Here is an 18,148-nt window from a genome sequence, read left to right on the forward strand (position 1 = left end):
TATTTTGTTTGTGATTTTCTTATTATAAGATATTATTTGGAAACTGTCTAATAATTATAGAGTTGCTTTTCTTACAAAAAATTAATATCTAATGAACCCAGAAAGAGGTATAAATATATTTTAAATAACAAACAATAAAAGAGGAATGCAATAATACAATTACAATTAAAAAGTATTTATTACCATTACTTTCAGAATTCACTTCAATAAATTTAAATTAGTTTTGAACTATCTTGGAAGTTTAATCAATGTCTTTAGATTAATGATAAATAACTCAAAAAAGAACAAAATTAATTCCTAAACAAAATGCACATTATACACTTATTTTCTGGTATTAAAAAGTAATTTAAGTGATTATATAACAATATCCTTGTCATGTGTTATCAACAAAAACCCAACCTTCAATCACACATAAATAAGTACTGACACGCACTCACAACCAACGTAGTAAAAAACATAAGTTAACCAAAAACAAGTGAATGGATTTTTTCAATCTAGGCATTTGTGATTATACCCTAGCCTTAGTGTACTCATTAGGGAACTGGATGGCATGATGTCCAAGAGCAAAGATGCTGGGGAGAAGGCCAGCGTTGGGGATGATGTTTCCAAGACAAAGTCAGAGTCACATTGGAGTTGCCTCTGTAAAATAATGATACATCAATTACTAACATGAAGAAAACTATTAAGGCCAACAACAAACTATTAATTTCCTTTCTTTAAGAACAACAATTACATTGCAAAATCCTACTAACAATAATTAATACATTTATTAGTATCATAATTGGAAAAATAAGAATGGTAAAAAAGGTCATAATTTAAATTTTAAACTGACTAATCAATATACAAGTAACTCTACGCTCTTATGCAGATGTATGAATGTATTGTGTGATAACATTACACTTCTTAGTTATTAAACATTAATCAAAAGTGTACAATTTCTCTAATCCTTTACAAACCAGCTCAAAAACTTGTACGAGCCAAAATTATAACACAGATTTTAAACACTGCTAAACTAGGTATAAGCTCTGCGGATCATGTAATAGATTGAATGAAACACACATGCTTCATCACATTTAATCACAAATCTTTGTTGTTTAAAGTTACAAAATTATATTTGAATAGCATACTAAAATAATCATATCACAATACATTCACATATGTGTACCAGACAGACCAGTGTTTTATAGTTAGTATCAACTCTGGGTTGAGATATAAACTAAAAAATGTCTTTGCAAAACATAGACTGTGCCAAATTTTTATATGATCCGTCCAATAATATTATAAAAATCTGTACCCTTGGAGAGTTCACTTCTGGCTGGTTTATACCTGTCAGTGGTACCCACAATCAGTACATTAAATCAGATGTTGTCTGAGTAATATAACTTATGCTCAGGTGTGCCACATCACTTACCAAAAATGTTCAGATACTGGGGTAAAGAAATAATTTGACCGATAGGTCTAGTTTACCATGGAAAATGATTAATTACTAGAGAAGATAGGATTCCCTGAGATTTTAATACGAATAAACGTGAGAGAGAACTCTTGATCTGTTTGCTATGGTTAGGATTGTCCCCACTATCGCCTCATGATGGCTGTACCATGAGATCTGAGCCTCATTGGGTGGCCCCAATTTCTCATATCATCCCATCCTGTCACTCCGGATCTCGTGTAGAAGGAATACCCTCAGCTTCTTGCCCTAATGGATAAAATCAATGCTTTTCATGTTTAGAGTTTCACAGCAACTTCTCATTTGATTGAAATATTTCATATAGCTTCAATTAAACACCTAAAACATTATATCCAGTTTTATTTAGGTACCTCCACAGACAAAGCCAGAATAGTGTTGTGGGGGAATTCTCTCACTGTAACATACCACTTTTAAAAGATTTAAAAGTTTCATTTAATAAAAAATTATATAGTCCATATTTCTGTATTCCCTGATTTTATTAGGGTTATTATTAGGTTGTTTTGTCTCCATTTTTCATATTTATATATATTACAAAATGCTACAATTGTTACAAAATGGTTCTTGATAGTGAAGGGATTTTAATGAAAATTGATACAGTTAATTTAATGTATATATATACATTATATATATATTTATATATGTATATTTATATATGTATATATATATATATATATATGTATATATATATATAATATACATATAATTAATTTATATACATTACATTAACTGTATCAATTTTCATTAAAATCCCTTCACTATCAAGAACCATTTTGTAACAATTGCTGAAAATAGTTTGTATTGTTTAACTGTGACCCCTTTTATCCAAATGGTTTAAATAATGAAGCTACATTTTGTATTTCAAGGAAAAAATGCAGAGAAATTTATTTAAAATCTGACATAAAATCTTGTAATCTGTACTTTTTACATACAGACTGAAGGCAAACTTTGAAATTTTCACAGCATATTGATTGTAAGAGACTTAAATAATTCCTGTCAAATAGTACAGCAAACATTAGTTCAACTATAATAACTATGGTTAAATACATGAGTTTCATTTTTAGAGTTGATGGGACCTTTCTTGGATAATCAAAATTTGAGATGGGAATGGTGGCGGATCACCATTAAAACCTTGCTTTCAGTTAGTACTGAAATCTAAAAACTGGGTAGCAGCATCAAACAAACACAGAAGAGCCTAACAGAGGCTAATGAAAAATATAGTGGGTTAGAGAATTAAAATTGTTGTATGTAATATCAAATCACCCTCACATTTATTTCTGCTCTGAGACACATAAAAAGTGGTGTTAGTGTATTTAGAACTGATACATGGTGTTTTGCATGTGAGCTTCAATAAACCAACTCCAACATACACAAACTTAAGAAATTAAAAGCCCTGATCAATTAACCGCCGACTTGAAAGCACCCTGTAGTTAAACCTTACACTTTTTTACTCACTTGCCCCCCTGCTTGTATTTCTTTTGGAAAGTTTATAGTGCATAACGGTTGTCTAGCAAACAATTAGTTATATTTATACATACACTTATTTTATTCAATGATTTAAAATTCGTAATACCTATTTATTGTTCCAAGATATAAAAATAGATAGTCTGACTACAGTTTTATATGATGTCTCTCAAAAAATTACATTTACAAAAATGGTTGGTGAAATACCCATTCAGACGGAAATAATCTTTTATTAGTTTTGGATTCAGAGCTGTGTTTATGATACTAAGAAAGCTTTTATTTCTACTAATGAAATATTTTTAAAACTGGACAAGATAGATAGAGACAGAGACCACTAAGCCTAAGTGGTCTCTGCCTCATTATTTTCTCTTCTGCATAATGATTAGTTTCAGCAACAATTTCATTTATTATTTCAACAGTAAAAACAAATGGAAAAAGTCTGAAATACAGGGTTATTTCAATTAGTTTCCTTATACCCCCAAAATAAAGTGTAAGGAAAATGTGGAAAACCAGGCCCATCATAAATAGTCCAACAGTTGTCATATCCTTCACTCCACCACCATTATTTGAGGTTGGGCCTAGGCCTTCATCACTTTTACTGACAAATTTTCCAACGTTGGCAGGACGAATCAGGAAAAAACTAAGTGTCCGGTAATGACATTTCAGTTGAGAAGAACACAAAACGAGGTTAAATCCATCGACTAATAAAAACAAAAACAGCAGATTGCGATTGTTTTTTTATTCAGCTGTTAATAATGTTAGTTCCTAAGATTTCCGTGCGATCGCAGCACTAACCAAAGACATCACAGACCGGCTGCAAATAGAAAACTGATGCCATACGAGTGGAACGGCAAAATTACAATGTCGGATGAGGTCCGATGTACAGGATGCCAGGGTTAATAAAAATAAAATTTGTTTTTAGATTTTCTTTTGACATTTCCAGCACTGTTTATTGTATGTACTTTATTGTAAGCCTGCATTTGCAACAAACTTTATTCTTGTTCACCAATACAGTTATTTCATGAAGAAATTGTATTTTAAATAACAGGAAAATCTGTCAGTAAAAGTGGTTAGAACTGGCTAGTAAGTAAGACATTTTTTACCTGAGACCATTACCATCATCCCAGAAGTAATATTTTGTGTTCATATTTTTGAAGTCAAGAACTGCGTTTTCTCCTCTCAATATGATTTTATCCCATAAAACAACCTAGAAAGAATAAAAATAAAATTACAAGTACATAAAAACCAGTTGTACATTTATTTTAAAAGAAAGCATTGTACCACTAAATGCCTTCATTATTAAAACTCATAATTGAGGGATTATCACTTTAAGTATTCTTAGAATATAGCTTATTACCCGTAGGTAGCTATCCAGTAAAATTACATTTACACTTTAATTTTAAACTGGAGGCATGTAGCAAACACAGAATAACCTTCTGAAGTCCCCGCCATGATCCATAATGTCATGCACAACATGCAAAATAAACACAAAAATATAGTTCAAATGAATTCACATGACTGTGGAACAAAATGTCAGCACGTATTTTTGTTTGTGCTTTAGCTCATATGTTATTATTTACCAATTGATGAAAATAATGATGTATTTCTACTTTTTTTATAGTAGTAATGTCTTTGAAATTAAACTGCCACGTTATCAAGTTATGTAGCAGCTATTTAGAAAGAAAAATCAAATAAAAGTGCACACAAACAAAATAGTTAACAAACCGAAAGAGTGCAGTAACATAATAACTAAAGTATTTAGCTTAGTGGTGTCAGCTACAATTTTAACAAATATACACTAATATTAAGAAGGATAAATGATAAGTACAATTACAGATAATATAATAAAGAGCAGTTCTAGGATAATGTTTTTCATCATGTTCCAACCAGACTATATTACAAAGATTATTTAAAACTGATTGATTCTTCTTTATGGAATTCCAAAATGTCATGGTCAAGTAGCTTTTTGTAAATCTATGCTGAGTTCTGAATACTTTTAAGATTCTGGAGTAATTTATTAAAGCATTTGGGTCCAGCATACTAAACGTAATGCTTGAAAATTGATTTATTAACCTTTGGTAACCTAAATACTCATTGTCGAGAACTTCTAATGTCATGAGGAATATTTAAGATTCAAGATTCTTTATTTGTCTTTAAACATATATAAATACAATTGACATCGTCAGGATATTCATATAACTAGCCAATACCAAATTCCTTAATTTTTTGTATACAAAATTGTTCAATAAGCCTATAATAAAATAAATAAATAATTAAAAACTAATGTACAACTACAATAAATAAGTTCATAACATAACAACAATAAATAGAATATATAAGAAGTAATAACAGAGAATAAAACAAATAACAACTCAACAAATTTGTAACGGTGGCGTCAAAATTGAAACAGGACAAATGCTCATCAAAAGGCTTTGTCCAATGAGAAATAATAAATTTATGTTGCCTCTATTGCCACTTCTTAAATAAAATAACCCAAGTACTTTGTACACATACAAGTGTTGTATGGTTAAATGTTCAAGGAGCAAAAAAGGGGAAATGAGCTTTCCAGCATTCTTTTATACAAAATTATTCTTATAAACAAATTTTTATTTCTTCTAATTTTATTAATAAGTTAAGCAATATTATATTAAACTTAGTGTTATCTTCTAGATTTTTTATAAAAAATCTTGAAACTAACCTGATTTAGAACATTATTAGGAGTGGTATACTCAGCTGTCAGGTAAAGAAACAACTGCTTCACATTCCAGTTGAACAGATGGCTCAGATGTATCAAATGTTAAGGAAATATGCAAGAGAAACTAAACTTAGTTGACTCAGTTTTGAGAATACAATAGTACTTGAATTAATGCTTATCTGATATCTCTGTGTTTTAAACAATACAAGCTTCGCGTATAATTTAATTGAAAAACATATTTACATAGAACATGTCAACAGTGACTAGTAAAATGTCTGAAATATAAAGTTTCAGTCGGACTGTATTAATTTTATATAAACAATTCTTCATAATAGGAAGGAAAAGCCCTGAAAAACCGTAGTACAGCTCAGTGCTAGATATCATTTTAAAAAAGGTTATCAGCACTGAGGTACACACTATTCTCCTACTTGGTCATCTTGCTCTTCCTATGTCATCATATAAGAACTAACTACCAACATAATCTCAGATTTTAAGATCTGCTTACTAGACAGCATATGAGTTAAGTATTAGTCTACAAAATAACAAAATTTAAGAATATTGTATTTCCTACAATTCAGTCTCTTCTTTAGAAGGAAAAAGTATTAATTGCAAAGAGTTTAATGCTTTGAGTGCCAAAGCTAATTTCCACTTCCCTTAAAATCCCCTTTAAATTTCTGGACTGATTTATATTATAATGTATACTTACAAGCTTTTCAAACAAAAATTGCTCAATAACCATTAGACAGATTTTCATAATTTTTGTTCTTTGAATTAAATTTAAGAATATACATACTTTTCTGGTAAAAAATAACAATCTATTTTTAATTTGTGTTAATACACAATGAAAATCTTTTTATAAACTTTTGAGTTTCATCCTATATATCCATAAGTATTTTTTTTTTTTAATTTTTGGCTATACCACAAAAGGCTATGAAATTTTAAACAAAAAACATTATATTTTTTGGAATAAAAACATACATGACTAACAATTGAAAAAAACACTACTGCTTGATCACCAGTACCACCTAGTCTACTAATGAGAAACTTTAAGCTTTCATTGTCTGTGAAGTTTTCTTCACTCATTGTTATGAATACAAAAGCATTAAGATAAAACACTACTTATGTAATAAACTAATTTCAACAATCTATTCAATGATTGTGACTATCTAAAAATAATTGTGGAACCAAATTATGTAAGAAGTAAATTTAAATAACAATTTAGTTGATCTATCATTAAACCTTTATGCATTTGGCAGCAATATTAGAAACAATAAAACAAACTAAAACTCGTTACTATGAAACTACCCAAAAATCAATACTGATATTGTTATATTAATAAATATAAATTGTTCACTGCTTTATAATTTGTTTTTGCATCAAAACACAATTAATTATGGAATGAAGTAAACAGTGCTACTAGCCAAATGCGTAGTCCGCGCATGTAGAATTCATCAGATATCATAACAACATCATTGTTAATTATCATTCCAAAGACCTACAAAGAATATAAAATTGGCATTAATCAAAACATTTTGAATGCAACTAATTGGTTACTCAGATACTTCAGCTTTGTACTATATAAAATATCACCTATATATACGTAGCATCGTGCTAATAAATGCCAGAAATTTACAAGACTTTTACTGTGTTGGATATGTCGGTGCCGCAGCACTTTAAGGGTTAATGATAGTACCATAGATAGGACATGTGATAACATTTTCATTCTTTCAAATAACTTTCTACTTTGACTTAATAATTTAATCATGTTCTTGTCTGTGAGTAACAGCAATGAAAATCTTCCCTCTGCCACAGACAGCAGAAAGGTAACTTTATGTATGATTGTCACCTTCAGTTATCTAATGGAAGATGTATTATTAATTATGTAGTTTCATTTTTCAATATTGATGATATGACCACTTTTATAACAAATTCAGCACAATATGTATAAGAATTATGCCAACAACTTTACCCTTATGGAGCTATGTATTTGACGCCATTTCCTTCTTGATGAATGTGAAAATAAAGAAATTCTTGTCTTGTCTTGTTATGTGAATAATTTATAATTCAAAGAGCATGTTATAAATCAAATAAAGGTGCGTTTTAAGATCAATATGATGTTTATAAATACACTTAATTATCTTTAAAGTCAGACTAATAGAATTTACAACACATCAGAATATAAAAATCGGACACCTCACTGTATTGTAGAATTACCTACAGTTGCATTTGTTTATGAATTATGAAAAGGATATCAGTCTTCAGATTAAAAGTCAAATAACCCAGATCATTTTTCTCTCTCGATGCAGCATAGTCTGGAACGTTTTTACTGCAACAGAAAACACAAATTTTAATGACAGTGTATTGCTAGAATTTACTTTATTTAGTAAAATTATATGTTCTGTACTTAAAAGTTGTTTATACAGTAATCTCACAATTTAATAATCTATTAACTTTTGTTACTATATCTTGTTCTGAAATATTTAGCCTATTTAACTCCATGTTTTTGAAACCTATTCCATCATTTCAAAATTCAATACAGCACTAGTGTGATTGGCAATATAGTTGAACCTGAAGAGACACAAAAAAAATTCGAGTTATAGAATATTTGGAGTTAAACAAGGTTCGAGTTACTGAGAGTGAAAATCGTAAACCTCGAATTATACCATAAAAATCAAGAAAATTGCTGAATTCGTCTACATTGTGTTGCTAGGAAAATTTGAATAATTATTTGTTAATTATCATACAGTATCTGCTATCATGGTAAAAACAGCAACAAGGAAAACAAACTCTTTTTACAGTATTACAAACAGGGAAATATAAACAGGAGTAATTAATGAGCACTCACAAATATACGTATAACATCAAATAACTAATAAGTGAGGAACACCGTAATAAATAGATGAACTTACAGTCACTGGGCTAGGAGTGGGGGAGATTCTTGTCACAAAATAAAAGTTTGCATGGCAATTGTTGGCTCGCTTTTTAGTTGCTGAACTACTTTCATTTATTAAGGTGTCTCAACTTAACCCTATAGCCATCCATCATATTTTGTAAGGCTTTCCAGACTCTCCATGTAAAATTTATAGCCTAAGGCAAAGATCGAAGAACACAATGGTGTACTAAATGCAACAAAACGTAATAATGAAAATTAGTATTTTTGGTGCCATCTCTCAACAATCCAAAATAAAGCCAAACTTAAAATACAACAATTATAGGTTTTTACGAGTTTGAAATATCCTAAATTTGAAGTGTTAACAAAATTGGAAATGTGCTGAAAAGATACAACTGTATCATTTTTAGAAAGAGTACTTTGGTAACCTTCGATAAAAATTTGGATTTGCTAATATTTTCATCAAGGTAACAGTAAACACATCTGTAAAACTTCCTTTATATTTGAAAATCTTTAAAAAATTACTTCTAACCCTGCAAGTGCCATTTTGGGGTATTTGTGGATATAAAAATTATTTTTCCAAATTCTTTGGGGTCGAAATATGGGGTCTTTTGTTTAAATCGAAGAAGGTATGTTTCTCGGTTCAGCTGCTGTACATAGCGGTCGGGTAGTCATTTATTAAGGGTTGAGTTATCAAGGTTCGACTGTAATACATTTTATATAATCACCCTTACACTGTGTATACTGGTATTAATGCATATTTTTATTGAACTTAATGACTTTTTATATTAGATAACATGAAAGCCAGAGTTAATGCCTAAGTTAAGTACAATGCTAATAATCCTACTATATCTGTAGAAAGACTTGAAAATTTAATTTTATTAGGAAAAGTGTTCATAAACAAACATTATTGTTTATTAGAACAGAAAACAATTTTCAAGAGAATTTCAATAAATTATGTGCCAGAAAAGATAAAGAACTCATAGAGGTTGCTGAGCCTCAACCTATAACAAACACATTTAAAAGAAAAAGATAATTTAATCTCATAAAACAAGGACAAAAAATATTCACTTATATAAATGTTCTCCAGTGTTCATGTAGTTTGCAATGAACACAGTTATACACGAGTGGTTTGTGTAAGCTACAAACAACAAAGAACAAAGTGAAGTTCATCGAACGGTTGTCAACTACTAGTACAGAGTTTCTGCCTAACCGCTTTTAAATGTACAAAACCGTAAAACAGTTTTACTTATTTATATAATTTTTATACATCAATTCATTTTAGGAAAATATCCTCATTATAAAAATATTAAATACATTAAAAAAATATTTGATGTATTAAGATTAGATTAATGTTTTTAATTTTGTGTTTGGGTCATATATAAAATGAAATGCTATAAGTGGTATTAAAAATCCGGTACTTTGGGATTATACCGACCACACCCAGACATGAATCGTTATTTCACATTTCGTTTCTACTGATTACTAGATTAGCGTAGAACAATATTTCGTCAATATAAAACAGGAATTGTCTTATCGCAAACCCCTCCCCATCCTCAGACAGAGGTCAAAGTCGAGCGTCTAGTAGATAACGTGATTGCAGAGTTTCGCCGCCCGTTCAGCTGGTGCATCGCTTTGTTGTACTTCCGTGTTTTACCTCTACATTTCTCCAAACACAAAAATTCAACAAAAACAAACATTTACCAAACTAAACTCTTTATTAAAAAAACACTAAAAACTTGTTTTTATTCTTGATCACATTCCGCCACCCAAAATGCGAGTGCCTCCGGCCATCAGCGCGGGCTTTGGCAGCACCTTCGGTGCTGCCCCGCGCTGATGTCGACGAAAGAAAAACATCCCTCGAGATAGTACCTATCAGTAAAATATCAAATTCTAGAGGGGCTAATCAGAAATATAAATTGAATTGTAATGGAAAGGCAATTATGTACCGTGCAAATCACGTGATGCCGCGCGGCCTGCCGTAATCAGGATTCTCGAGAAAGATAAGATAACAAACGACAACAATAGCGATCACAATACCTGGAAATGCTTGTAAGTTTGTAATTTTGTAATTGAAGAGTTGTTTTTTCGTTCTATCATGTTTGTTTCTATAAATTTCTATTTTTGTGTTCTTCATACTAGTGTGGTCGGTATAATCCCAAAGTACCAAAAATCCTTTGAACCATCACAGATCTTTTTTGTTTGTAAAATTTAAAAAAATATTAGTGTTAAAAAAACTCCACCATGTTAATTATTTGGTTACAAATCCCACCATGGTAGTTAAATTAAAATCAATAGAAAATTCATGAATGAAGATGTATTTCAATTCAGTATAGATTGGTTGGATAAATAATTAAAAGACGTTTTGGTATTCAGTATTGAGTAGTATGGATGAAAATCTGCGATGTAGACGCAGTTGAGCCATACGAAGAAAAATTTTTAAAAGTTATTGAATAACTGGCTTTAGCTTAACTCCTGACTAGGAATAGGTCTATAATGTAAATAAGAGCAGTTTGATTTTGGAACTTTCACCTAAAGCACTTGTGTTCGCCTTGCTCTTGTATGGAAAGTGACTAAGGATAGAGTTAATTTTTATTGCCGTATTTAAATGGGATGCAGTATAATAAACGGCCACCACACCAATCGAATCCGATATTCATAATTATTGAATCCTCAATATTCATGACTATCTAAAAATAATTGTGGAACCAAATTATGTAATAAGTAAATTCAAATAACAATTTAGTTCAGCTGGTTTAACATCTTAAAAACTATTATATTAACGATAAATAAAAAGCTATCTAGGCTATGTATATTTATAAAATTGTTATACACAAAACAATATTTAACTTCTATTTACTTTTTACCATTTTCAAGGATAAACGTGTCTGACTTCTTGTGACACACAAAAGAACACATGTACTTCGCCATTAGAATTACTGATGGGCAGTATTAGTGTCATTAACAGGTTATTCAGTGATAGCCTATTACCAGGACCTATTACTGTTATTACAGTAACACCAATGATTTGGTGTTCTCAAAACGACTTCCTAGTTTTACGTTACTCTGTAACCCACAGCCGCACCCATATTGTACAAGCAATGAGACTAGGAATGGAAATATTATACTATGGAAATGTTTATTATGCGATTTAAATGAGTGTAAAATTAGGTTATCATAAATATGTTACTAGTAGTATCAAAGATCCTTTGCAAGTGCTCACGTGATCTGAGCTTGAATTTGGGTACTATCTCGAGGGATATTTTTTTCTTTTTTTACCAGAACCCACCAAAGCCCGCACTGATAGACAGGGGCAATTCTGATCAGTACTTTCCCAACCTCAGATCACGTCCCAGATCATCCAACTCTGACATCATATGTTTAGTAACAGGTTACTGGAACGTAATACCTCAACATAGATATTGGTATAGGTTGAGATTAAGAGGTAGAGAGGACTTTATAATCTTAATTTCACCTCTAATAAACACATTTTTCATTTCAACGCGTTGTTTTGTAATAGGTATTGACACGCAACAGTATTTCCAGTTTATTTATATGTTTGAGCAGCAAAGTACTTACTTATTATTAATTATTTACAAAGAACTCCCAAAAATGGTTTTTGAAAACCAAAAATATGTCCCCTTAAATACACAAAATTATTATTAAAAAATAAATTATTAAAAAAATAAAAAAGCGAACCCGGTTTTTTATATCGAAGAATGTAATCATCGATACCTAATATTCGCATCTCAAATCCTAGACTATCAATCGATATAAAAGTATCTATAATCCACAAATTTCACATAATGGATTTTTCGGTATGAGTCCAACATGTCGAAGTCACGTATCATGTGTCTTATCATCTTTCGAAGCAATGTCGTGTAGTTTTCTAAAATCGACTGCCATTTAAAAAAAAATCAAATAATGTTACTTTTAGATGTAAAATTGAAATATTACCTTACGTGTATTATTTGAAAGTGTTTACAGCTGTTGATATAGATTATGTAAGTTATTTGTTCAAAATAATTAATCAGAATCGATTGATTATATCAAGGTGGTTATATGATTAAGTAATATTGTTTGCCAATTTCGATATAAAAAACCGGGTCCGCTTATCGTACCCTACCCAAATTGGCAAACAATATTACTTAATCATAACCAGCGATATAATCAGGCGATACTGATTAATTATTTTGAAAAATTAACTTAAATAATCTATATCAACAGCTGTACAAACACTTTCAAATAATACACGTAGGGTAATATTTCAATTTTACATAAGTAACATTTGATTATTAAAAATGGCAGTGAATTAATAACAAACTGCACAGCATTGCTTTGAAAGATGATAAGACATGTTTTTTCATGGCTTCAACATGTTGGACTCGTACCGAAAAACCCATTATTTGTAATTTGTAGGCAAGTAACAACTGTAACTGTGAGAGGAGCAAATATGGGCGGCTTCAGTTTTCCTAATTATGATTATAATAATTTGTTTGGTCACTGTATATATTAAATCCATATTTTAATTTAAAACATATGATTGTTATTGAGGACTATAGATACTTTTATATCAATTGATAGTCTAGGATTTGAGATGTGAATATTACGTATCGATGATTACATTCTTCGATATAAAAAACTGGGTCCGCTTATCGTACCCTACCCCAAAATTTATGTGTAGTAGGCTACAAATGTAGAATACTTACACTACCACTTTGACTGCTTCCATTGTAGCTGTTGTTCTGTAGTCAATAAACAGAGTCGATATGAAACACACAAATGTCAAAAACGCCAAAACAGTCAATGTGTATGCTAGAATTGCATTTGCTCTACTTATAAATGAATGCATTTTAAATCTTGTTTTTATAACCTAAACTTTCTATTTATTTATTTACTGCACCAAACTATACATACAAGCTATGACTACTTAAAAGATAACAATTAAATTAATTTTAATTATAAACAACGTTAAACATAACTCAGGTACTATACAGCGGGTAAAATTATTATAATTCAGTGTCCTAATAAAACCGACAACAAACAACAATACAAAACACCAACGTGTACAAATTGGAATGGCAGTATGGCACCTGGCACTACCCCACTACTCAGTCAGCACTCACTAGCAAAGAATAAGAACAAACAATAATAAGAACAGTCACACTATCACACAGCAGATAATTTCTGTGAGAGGAAAATCGTTACCTCTTATCTGAAACTTATTTTGGCCATAATTTTTCAGTAAAAATTTATGAACTAATTACTATTATTATTGTAAGTTAAAAAACTATTGTGCTGAATTTGCAATATCAATCTTAAAAATACCTCAACAAGTTATATAATATGAAAATCTTCAAAAGCCTTTCTCATTTTTACCAGTATTTAAATATATACGATATGCTACAAAATACCATATTTAATTCTTTCGACTTTCACATCAGCCAAAAATACCTATGCCAAATTAGATATGATTCGTCCAATACTGTAATAAAGGTACTAGACCAGTTTCTTAATCACTGTTGCCCCTCCAAGATTACTTTCTTCTAACTGTTTACATATACACGTAGAACATGTTTTGGGTGCAGAGAAGACAGATTTTGTACACTCACATCTTCTGTACAATCGAATGTTAAAAAGCAACATCACTAAACACAAATGTCGAGATATTGGGGTAAAAAGATAACTTGATCGACAAGTCTTGTTTATTGCAAAGGATAATTGTTAAAGTGCACGGAGTTTCCTTGGTGTTGAAAGCTTTGGCAAGCTTAGACATGAAGGAGAACCAAGCTTTGACTGCTAGGAACTGGGATTGAGTCTAACATTCTTCCTAGGCGGAATTGATTATATAGTGTCCAGTATCACCCTCGTGTTAGCTGTGCCATACATTCTCGCCTTGTAACGATATCTATCCACTCATACCCCACCTTTACCAGAGGACGCTTACCGTAATAACGGAAGTCCCTACCACAGTAGGTAGTTGGTACAGACCAACTCAAACTTGAATCGGCAGTACAACATGACATCAAAAGTATAGAGACAAGACACCTTCAGGAATCTAAGCTCACTAAAGGATGTTTGACTGTGCCTTTTTGACTTAATAATCCTTCCAATTTGTCTTGTATTAACTCGTAAGTAAGAAGAAGGTATACTAGGCCAAAGTAGGTAGTTTTTAATATATCCATGGAGCAACATTTTGCAGGGTATCGCAAAATATAAATGGCTGTTGAAACTTTTACAGAGACACTATTTAAGTGTTGACTCTAAGCTTCGATCATGTTTAATTCCTAGACATTTGGGACCGTACATTTGGTTTCCTTTATAAGGACATCACACGCAATTACAGGACGTCAATCGTCATAAAATGCTGGATGCATGAATTCCGATCCACAAACGATTGAATAGCTAATTCGGACTTTGTTTTACCTTTAATTTAAAGAGCTGTGTCGCCAGTATATTGAAATATCTTTCATATTAGATTGATGGGCTCAACTTTTTGACATAAAATCCTAAACAAGATTAGCCCAAAGATAGATCCCTAAAAACGGTAAAGAGACCCTTATGAAGCTAGTTTCTTCCTTTTCGCCATTCTATTCCTTATCGGAAAGAATGAACGAAAGAAAGAAATGAACTACCTTCTCGTTCATGGTGGTTGGAGTAGAAGATTCTGGTGGGGCTTTTACTAAATAGTCATCAAGAATTTTAGACCTGTTCTCCGTAATGATCGAAGGGTTTCTTTATTAAGGTGAGCAGTCCATTTGGTTCCTTGCCCCCCCCCTTACAATTGCAATTTTTCGTCCCTCGTGCTCCTCATAGCTTACTTTGGGGTTTCCCCTCCATTTAAGATTGTTTGAAGGGCTAAAGCCCAGACCATTTACTTGATTCACCATTTCAATTATATAATGGTCTTCGCCCCTTTTGATTATAATTGATTAAACTCGGGTGGACAAACATGTTTGAATTTTCTGTTGATGACCATTATGATCAACATTATAAAGCCACTACTTATCTCGATTTCTGTTTACTCTGACTTAACAAAGCCCCCTGAACAGTGTTGTTGGATATTGTTTTCACTTCGGGACTTGGTACTGTTGGCTCCAAACGTGTTTGATATCAATCATAGTTAACACATAAATTATGGCCAAATTTCGATAAATGTCCGTCTAATAATAAAAATGTCCAGACCTGTGACTTGATTCCTTGCTTACATTCAAGGACTCCACCCGTTTGGTCATATTAAATTTAAATCCATATTCTTGAAATGAACCTGTGAAACCCCTCTATAAAATTACGTTAAGACTGATTAAAAAAATTTAAAACCCATTATTCATAATTTGCTGAATATAATTTCCATCGTGGTTCCTATGTTCCCCTTAGAGCTGAACTGAATTGGAATAATGAAGTTAAGTATTAGAATTTACAAGAGGAAACGCTTGTGAGAGAAAATTAAACACAAAATAGGCCACCCAGAGTGTTTTTCAAATATACAGGACTGACTGGAGAAAAAAACGTCGAGTGCTTTGTTTTATTACGTAAACTAATTACATTTCATAATTTTAGAATTATCAGACCTTGTACTATGGGTTGTATGTTTATTCCAGAAATATATAATGAGATACTTGTCCTTCATATGCCTGTCATAGTCAAGGTTTCAGTTCAGGATGGCAATGACACTGTTGTCATGACAACTAGTAAATGTAAGTAAACAAACTTGTGTATAGTTGCAGTGATTGTCTTTAAAAAAATATAACGTTAATATTATAATTTATTCAGTTCCTATGTTCAAGAAATAACATAAACCAAAGTCCATGGAGCTAACCAGGGTTGACTACACTCTTTTAGGGTTGACTTCACCTCAGTGTATGAAGTTGTTACCATGCACTATGCCAAAAACTACTCAAAAAAGTAAATACTGTAGTGTATGTTCCGTTATTTTACATACAATTGTATGATTCTATTTTACTGGTTATAAGTACTTTTCATAAATGATTATTCAGTACCATACTGTGATTTATTATACAAGGCAAATACTGATATGGATAGGCTTAACTTAGAGAAACTGAAATAGGCAAATTACAGTTTACTAAGTTTAGTAGGTTATGTTTTATTAAATTCAAAATTTTTTACGTGTCTAAAGCAGCTGAACTGTTACTGTAATTTGAAATGCCTGTAAACGTAATTCGGTTTGAAATTTTAGTTTCGGTACTTTACATAATCATAAATATTGATTATGAGTGGTAGCCGCTTATTATACTGTAGCCCAGAAAGAAACGGACAAACTGTTGTTCACCCATTTGGTCACAACCAAATTAAATTTTAATGCTAATTAATTGGTGTAAAGAAAATATTTTTGTGTTCTAACATCTAATTTTTCTCTTCACCCATATCAACACACAAAAGTTTTGGTTTAACAATTATTGTTGCATGAAGATGGTTCTCCACAATGGGGCTGAAATATTTCAAGAATTTTAATTGGTTGAAAAAACCTTTTGACATAGTGTGAACTGTATGTTACTTATGAACCGGACGCATAAGCTTATTAACTAAGATTATAAGTTTTTGTTTGAGGCTTTAATTTCTTAAAAAAGGTAACGTTTATATTTTAAAAAATCTGTGTCTGTACGAGTACAGTCAGGTTTTTACCCAGAAACTGACTAATTAATATTTAATTGAAAATAAGTTTTAATACAAGGATTCAAGGTAAGTCTGTTAATATAAACCCATTATTCGCTTTATTATAGTAATGTCCCATGATGGCTGAGTTATTACCAAAACACCCCTCACAAGACTACACCATGTAAAAATACTAAATATTTTTATACATTAGTGTTTTAGAATTTTTAAATAAAGTTTTTTGGTATAGCCTACTCTTGAAAAAAATTTTAATGACACTAATACCTAGGTGTAATAAAAAAATCATAGTAACTAAAACAATAAAATATTTATTTAAGTTTTTCTAGAGGTTTGCTGGTTATTTGGCTGCCTCAGCTTTACATTTTTTAAATGTCACATTTTATGAAAATTTACAAAAAAAATTAAAAAAGTAATTAGTATAGATTATAGAAATAACTTCTTTAATATAAAGAATTAAATTCCGCAACAAAAAATTGCAACAGAGGAAAATGGATCAAATTGGTTTTTTCTTTTATTCTACAAAATATATTTTGCTTTCATGAATTTAAAAATATTTTTAAAAATATAGTCTAGTTATATAAAATACATTCTATCTAACCAAATTTAATTGACTAAAAAACAGTAGCTTGGTCATCCCAAATCAAAACTAAATGAAACGTTTTGTGAGTTTTTACCCCTGCGCTTTTCTATGTTTACTTGGATTTTGCAAGCAGTAAAAGAAAAATGTCTCATTTCTCAATAATGTACATACAATTGAAAAAAATTAAGATAAATTAATGAAACCACTTATTTTTATGTAAAGAATTCAATTCTCTAAAAAAATATTACACCAGATAAAATGGAGTACTATTAGTATTTGTACTAATACTAATTTTAGTTTTAAAAGTATAGAAATAAAAAACATTCAATATAAATAAATAACATAATATTGTAAACCCACTAATGGGGTTTATAGTGGTAAGTTCACAAACCTTCAAGAAGAATGCATTTTTCTTTTTTA

At 30.7% G+C, this 18,148-nt stretch overlaps 1 protein-coding gene across 1 annotated transcript; it reads right to left on the reverse strand.

Moving 5' to 3' along the window:
• Nucleotides 1-154: 154 nt before the first annotated feature.
• On the reverse strand, nucleotides 155-13,625 carry LOC124373055 (signal peptidase complex subunit 3-like). The gene is made up of 5 exons (XM_046831458.1): nucleotides 13,224-13,625; nucleotides 7,877-7,950; nucleotides 5,628-5,716; nucleotides 4,033-4,136; nucleotides 155-639 (listed from the first exon to the last, which is right to left on the reverse strand). Exons 1-5 carry the CDS (start codon nucleotides 13,364-13,366, stop codon nucleotides 534-536), a joined length of 516 nt encoding a protein of 171 aa, XP_046687414.1. The 5' UTR covers nucleotides 13,367-13,625; the 3' UTR covers nucleotides 155-533.
• Between the last annotated feature and the right edge of the window lie 4,523 nt (nucleotides 13,626-18,148).

The sequence above is a fragment of the Homalodisca vitripennis genome, unplaced genomic scaffold (assembly GCF_021130785.1).
Source record: "Homalodisca vitripennis isolate AUS2020 unplaced genomic scaffold, UT_GWSS_2.1 ScUCBcl_4751;HRSCAF=11119, whole genome shotgun sequence".
In the NCBI taxonomy this organism is placed as follows: Eukaryota; Metazoa; Arthropoda; class Insecta; order Hemiptera; family Cicadellidae; genus Homalodisca; species Homalodisca vitripennis.